At 56.7% G+C, this 6,291-nt stretch overlaps 2 protein-coding genes across 2 annotated transcripts in view; one reads left to right on the top strand and one right to left on the bottom strand.

The window, feature by feature from the left end:
* Positions 1-2,481, top strand: part of TTI2 (TELO2 interacting protein 2) — a gene marked incomplete at its 5' end in the record, with an annotated part of 2,900 nt that extends 419 nt beyond the window's left edge. Inside the window, 6 exons of the mRNA XM_009085030.1 lie at positions 102-288; positions 593-685; positions 1,087-1,271; positions 1,385-1,528; positions 2,022-2,184; positions 2,401-2,481. Coding sequence (XP_009083278.1) covers positions 102-288; positions 593-685; positions 1,087-1,271; positions 1,385-1,528; positions 2,022-2,184; positions 2,401-2,481 — 853 coding nt within the window. The remainder of the gene's footprint in view (positions 1-101; positions 289-592; positions 686-1,086; positions 1,272-1,384; positions 1,529-2,021; positions 2,185-2,400) is intronic.
* A 424-nt stretch (positions 2,482-2,905) lies between these two features.
* MAK16 (MAK16 homolog (S. cerevisiae)) lies at positions 2,906-5,756 on the bottom strand. Its single transcript, XM_009085028.1, has 9 exons — positions 5,702-5,756; positions 5,365-5,474; positions 5,008-5,072; positions 4,261-4,412; positions 4,094-4,148; positions 3,934-4,008; positions 3,512-3,625; positions 3,258-3,314; positions 2,906-3,094 (listed from the first exon to the last, which is right to left on the bottom strand). Exons 1-9 carry the CDS (start codon positions 5,737-5,739, stop codon positions 2,906-2,908), a joined length of 855 nt encoding a protein of 284 aa, XP_009083276.1. The 5' UTR covers positions 5,740-5,756.
* Positions 5,757-6,291: the final 535 nt, after the last annotated feature.

Genomic DNA, 6,291 nt, shown 5'->3' with positions numbered 1-6,291 from the left:
ATGGGAGGGGTGTGGGGCCAGTTTGCTGTGAGCTAAGAGGCCCAAGAGCACAGGCAGTGAGCACTGGGCAGTGTTCCCTGAGCTACTGTTTGTCCCTGCAGGGACAGGTGGAAGTGTAACCCTGGCACAAAACATGTGTTCTCCTGGACACTGCCCCACATCACACGGCCCTGGCTCAGCCCTCACCTGGAGACAGTCCTGCCCCCAGCTCTGCTCATCTCTGACGACTACCAGGAGGAGAACAAAGTCCTGGGTGTGCACTGCCTGCACCACATCATCCTCAACGTGGTGAGGGAGTGCAGACAGATCCCTTCCTGGTGGTGGGTGAGGGAGGGGTGATCACAGAGGGTCCTGAGCTGGAAGGGACCCACAAGGATCATCAGTCCAACATCCCAACAATGCACCCTGTGCCTGAGAGCATTGGCCAAACACTCCTGGAGCTCTGTCAGCCTTGGGGCTGTGCCCACTGCCCTGGGGAGCTGTTCAGTGCCCAAACACCTCTGGGGGAAGAACCTTGTCCTGATATCCAACCTAACCATCCCCTGACATAATGTGATGCCCAGGAATGACATCCTGATCCATGTTGTTGCAGCCAGCTGCAGATCTGTGCCAATTCAACAGGGCCCAAGTGGTCTATCATGCCCTCTACAACCACCTGTATTCACGAGAGGCTCCTCTCATCCAGGTAAGACAGCTGAACTTCCTTCTAATCTGCATTGTGGTATTACCAGTCCCATCATAGGTGGAGGCATGAGGAGGCAGAGCCTGTTTTCTCTCACAGTCCAGTCAGGCTGTTTCTAGCCAGTGCCTGTGGCCTAGAGACAAAGTAACTGTGGATTCCAGGGAAATCAGTGGGAAATTTCCAGGGATTTCCAGGGAAATCCAGGGAAAGCAGTGGGAAAACTCTTGCCTCCTGCCCCACTCCAGGTGGCAGCCTTGCTGAGCAGGGCAGGGAGCAGGTAGTAGAAGTTGTTGGGTGCTGCAGGGGAGCTGCAGCAGCTGTGAGTGGTCAGTGAGTGGGAGTTCATGGTGTTTTGGAAAGAACACGAGTGGATTGCCCACATTGCCTTTGTCTCCCTGAGCCAGGCAGTGCTGCTATGCCTGCTGGACCTGCTGCCAATCCTGGAGCGATCTCAGCAGCACCAGAGGCAGGAGAGACACACCTCCCCCTGGGATGAGGTGCTGCAGCTGCTCCTGACACACATGGAGGCAGAGCACCGCCTGGCACTGCGCAGGGTGTATGCAGGGACCCTGCCTGCCTTTGTCAGCAGGTGAGGGCTGTGGGGACCCTGCCTGCCTTGTGGGGAGGTGGGAGCAGCACCTCAGTCCCCAGAGACTGGCCTGGGCATCCATCTCCCTCCTCAGGGTGTGTTTGTGCCTGCAGCCTCGGCATCCTGGTGGTGAGGCACCTGAAGAGGCTGGAGAGAGTCATCCTCAGCTATCTGGAAATCTCTGATGGCCCTAAGGAAGAAGCCAGGCTGGGAATACTGGAGACACTGCAGTGTACCATAGAGCATGCCTGGCCCAGGTACCTCTCTGGGGTGACAGACACTACACACAGAAACCTTATCCCAAAACCCTGTCCTGAATGTTTTCACTTTAAGAGCCAAAGGTGCTGTTGGTTGAGGAAATGCCCTGAGATCTGAAGGGAGAATCTGTCTCAGGGAGGAATTGCTCTTTGCTGAAAAACCTGGCCCAAAACACAGCCCAGTCCTCACTTTGATCCAACTTGTGCATCAGCTTGGCTGTAAATTAAATCTGTGTGGAGCAAGCCCTGTGCTGTGCATCCAGCTGTCCAGTGACAGCATTCCTGACCATCCCAAGGTTCCCTGTGTGCCCAGGGCTGTCCCCTCTCCTGGCACACTGAGGCAGCTGCCTCAGCACCATCACTGAAGCAGTTTCTGCCTTAGGCCAGCTCCAGTCCTGCTCCACACCAGCAACCAGCAGCTCCCAGGAGCTGTGCTTGCCCCTGGCTTGAGAAGAGGTTCTGGAATGAGGTGTGGTGGCTGTTTCCCTTGCAGAATGCCCTGCAGGCTCCCTGTGCTGCTCAAGGCCCTGCTGAGGTTCATCTGGGACGTTCACACAGACCAGGGCTCGACACCAGAGCCTGTCAGAGCTGCCCTCCTCCAAAGGGCCACTCAGTGCCTCATCCTGCTGGATCACTGCTCCCAAGGACAGGTGAAGGTGAGTCAGGGACTCAGAGTGGTGTGTGCAGGGCCCAGGCCCTTCCTCAGCCCAGCACTGTTCTGAAAGCATCGATACCTGATTGCTAAGTGACTCGATACGTATCACAGGTATCAATCTCTTTGTGCAGGTCTCTTCCCACAGAGAGCTGGGGGAGGGTTGGGAACACACCACCTGAGTGCCAAGGCACTGGGAATGCTGCTCTCCTCCTTGCAGGTCCTGCTGGAAGGTGTGTACAGCAGCTGTGAGGAGAACCCTGTACGGGAGTGCATCAGGAGAGTGCAGGAGAGCACGTGAGGAGGCCGAGAGTGCTCTGCTTTTGTACAGTAAAATTGGTTTATTTATTAAACATACTGTCTGTCTTGTGCCACCTCCCCCAAAATACAACTCTGTCCTTGCCTGGCCATGTGTGGCTCCTCCAGCTTGAGCACAAAGCAGGTGCCCCCCAGGTCAGTTTCCTTCCCAGAGCACAGTCCAAGCTGAGCCTGCTGTGGCTGTAGAGCAGGTGGGGGCACTTCTTCCTTACCACTGTGCTTCATCCACTTGTACAAACTTGCTGCAATTGCCTGGGGCTGGGACAACCCTGCTCTTGTCAGAGAAAATGTTTAGGGTGGAGTATAAAACCAGTTGTTGAGGGTCCTGCACAGTGGGGAGAGCTGGAGGAGTTCTGGTGACAGATCTGGAGTCCTGTCAGTTAGTACAAAATGGGATCAGGGAGGGCTCAGGCTGCTTTCATTTTGGTGGTTGGCTCTGTTTCTTCTTCGTACTCTATTTCAATGTAGGGACGTTTCCTTCTGGCTGGTCCTTTCAGGGGAGTTTTCCCTTTAGACCTGGAGTGAGAGGCTTCCTTCTCTACTTCCTCCTCTTCCTGCTCCTCCTCTTCACTGCTTGTTTCCAACTTATCCATGTCCTGAGAAAGAAGTGAGTGACAGGAGTGGTGTCAGAGCATGATGTGTAACTAAACCTCCTCCTTCTGCACAATCACCTCCTGTATCCAATTCCCTGGCTCCCAACTGTCACGCCAGGAGAGCTGGGCTGGAGTGTCACCTGACAGTTTATGGTGCTACACCTACCTCAAAGTCGCTGAGGTCACTGTCCTCTGCTTCCACAAACTCCCTTTTATCCACATCCTGCAAGAAACAGAGTCAGGAGCTGGAACTGACACAGCAGTGCCATGACTCCTAGCAGCAGAGCCACCACTTGCACACACTCATAAGCTTTTTTGAGCTGTCCTGGTGCTGTTTCTCACCCTGCAGTGCTCAGCATGCAGGGGCAGCAGAGCTCAGCACCAGGGCAGGACTCATGGGTGCCCTGTCTGAAGCTTTACCTCATCTTCATCTTCATCTTCCTTGTCTGCATCCGACTCACTCTCACTCTCTGCCTCCTGCTGCTGCAGGGCTTTGTCAAAGGCATGGATGGGGAAGTTGTAGATGTCTCCATACTGAAAGGACAAAGGGGATTTCCTGTCAGTCACAGGAGGAAGGCAGACTTTGGGGAGCGGGGGCATCAAAAACCTGCATGGAGGCAGCATCAGACTAGGGCGAAGGTGTGGGTCAGCCCCTTCCCAACTCTGAACCCTCAGTCCTCCACAGAACACGAGGGAACAGCCCCTTCCCCAAACCTGAACCCTCACTGCTGCACAGAACACAGAATTCTGTTTGTGGGAGCCATTCAGCCCCACCCTTCCCACGTCCCTCCCCAGAACAGCAGCTCAGGGGCACTGTGTGTTCTCAGGGCACTGCTCCTTACTGTGTCCTGCTTCAGTCGTTCCAGCAGCTCCTTCTCAATGGCATTATCCAGCTGAGCAGCAACCAGGGCTTTCTCCTAAGGGAGCCAAGAGGAGCTGTGTCACGCTGGGGGACAGGTGGGACAGAGCAGTGACAGGAGGTGACACAAGGAGTGGTGTTACCTCTCGTCTCTTCTCACGCCTTTCGATCTTCCTGCGCAGCGGAACGAGCTTCCTCCTGCAGGGAACAGGCAGGGAATGTCAGCCCTGGGCAGCAAAGCCAGCACTTAGCACTAGAAATGGGGCAGGGGCTCGAGAAGCCACCAGTGGTCCCTTCTCCTGTCCCTTACTGTCTCTTGAGCGTCAGCTTGCGGATGCGGATCAGGTACTGAGTGATCTTGGTGAACCTCTGCTTGCACTTGTGCCTGATGAACCTTGGCCAGTAGATGAGGTTCTCATCAATCTCCTCCAGTGCCTTCTCGTAGTTCTTGCTTAGCAGGACCTGGGGGGGAGAGGGGAAGGGCTGAGTTACGGAACAGGACAAAGCAGGGATGTTGGGGAGAAATCACATTGCTCTCAGAATCATTGGGGTTGGAAAAGCCTTCCAGGATAATCCATCCTGTGACACATCCCCACCTTGTCAACTAGCCCAGAGCACTGAGTGCCATGTCTAGTTGTTCCTTGAACACCTTCAGGGATGTGGCTCCACCACCTCCCTGGGCAGCACATTCCAATGCCTGACAGCCCTTTCCATGGAGAAATTCCTCCTGATGTCCAACCTGAACCTCTCCTGGCACAGCTTGAGGCCACATCCTCTCATCCTGAGGACACCCTCCCTGCCCCCTGGCACAGGACCTCAGAGCACTCTTGGCCATCAGCCTGCTGCTGTGAGCTCACCCTCTCCCAGAGGCGCCGAGGGAATGCCGCTCGCTCGATCGTCTTCATGTACAGGTAACACCGACCTGCAGACAGGGAACATGATGCCACGTGAGCCAGGCTGCCCTCAGGCAGGTGCTGCTCACCCCCTCCCCTCCCAAGGGCTCACAGCAGCCACTAGATCCCAGCTCTTGGCCATCAGCCTGCTGCTGTGAGCTCACCCTCTCCCAGAGGCGCCGAGGGAATGCCGCTCGCTCGATCGTCTTCATGTACAGGTAACACCGACCTGCAGACAGGGAACATGATGCCACGTGAGCCAGGCTGCCCTCAGGCAGGTGCTGCTCACCCCCTCCCCTCCCAAGGGCTCACAGCAGCCACTAGATCCCAGAATCATCCAGGTTGGAAAAGCCCTCCAAGCCAGTCCAACCTCAACTAGATCAGACCACTAAGTGCCATGTCCAGTCGTTCCCTGAACACCTCCAGGGGTGCTGATTTCACCACCTTCCTTGGCAGTTCCAATGCCTGACAGCCCCTTCCATGCAGAAATCCCTGCTGCTGCCCTTGGAGCAGGATCCTACCTTTCTCCTCACGGATGGTGGCATACTGGCTGTTGGCCAGGGGGCAGGAGGAGCGGTTGCACAGCCCTGTCAGGTTGTACTCGTTGCGGCAGAAGTTCTGCGTTTTGGTCCTAGAAAAGAAAGAGGAGATGGAATGACTTAGGGAAGGGCAGAAGACCCCAGTGACCACCCAGCCCCTTGCAGCCCACCCCATCCTCCCCCACCCTCACGCATTGCTGTGGTGGCACAGGGATGAGAGGACACCCCAGGGTTGAGGGGGACCTGAGTGTGTCCCTGCTGGAGCCTCCCCAGCCCTCCTGGGCTCAGCCCACCCCATCCCTGCCCCCCCAGGACTCACGTCATCTTGTAGGAGCAGAACTGCCTGTTGCCCAGCATACTCCAGACAATCTGTGAGGGCAAACAGTGGGTGACACTCACTGACACACCCCACACTGACCCCCATGCCCTCCCAGCTTGGGCAGCGCCCAGTGTGGCTCTAACTGGGAGTACCCCAACAAACACTGTGGACCACACTGACAGGGAGGCTGTGGTGCCACAAGAGCCACAGAGACAGCCCCATGTGCTGCTGTCACATTCTCCTTTACATCCCCCTGCGACTCCAGCAGCCCCAACTGCAGCTCTAACGGGGCTCACTCCTGAAAGACTGCGGTCCCCATTGACAGGGAGGCTGCGGGGCCACAAGAGGCCATTTTTTTTTTGCGGTGCCACAAGAGGCACAGGCACTGCCCATCTGCTGCTGCCACACTCCCTTTGACACCTCCGTGGTGCAAGACAGGGAACCCTCCGGGGTGGGCTGGGGATAGAGACCCCCAGTGGGGGACAGGGACCCCCCGGTGCGGGCTGGGGACAGAGAGCCCCGGTGGCGGACAGAGACCCACGGTGGGGGACAGGAACCCCGGTGGGCGACAGGGAACCCCCCGGTGTGGG

The sequence above is a fragment of the Acanthisitta chloris genome, unplaced genomic scaffold, assembly GCF_000695815.1.
Source record: "Acanthisitta chloris isolate BGI_N310 unplaced genomic scaffold, ASM69581v1 scaffold32431, whole genome shotgun sequence".
Classification (NCBI taxonomy): Eukaryota; Metazoa; Chordata; class Aves; order Passeriformes; family Acanthisittidae; genus Acanthisitta; species Acanthisitta chloris.
This window is presented reverse-complemented; position numbering and strand designations above follow the sequence as displayed.

Coding starts and splice junctions, on each gene's coding strand:
- MAK16 (XM_009085028.1), bottom strand. CDS start 5,739: ATGCTGGGCAACAGGCAGTTCTGCTCCTACAAGATGAC. Junction 5,475..5,701: donor TTCTGCTCCTACAAGATGAC/GTGAGTCCTGGG, acceptor TTTCTTTTCTAG/GACCAAAACGCAGAACTTCT. Junction 4,413..5,007: donor CTCGGCGCCTCTGGGAGAGG/GTGAGCTCACAG, acceptor TCTCCCCCCCAG/GTCCTGCTAAGCAAGAACTA.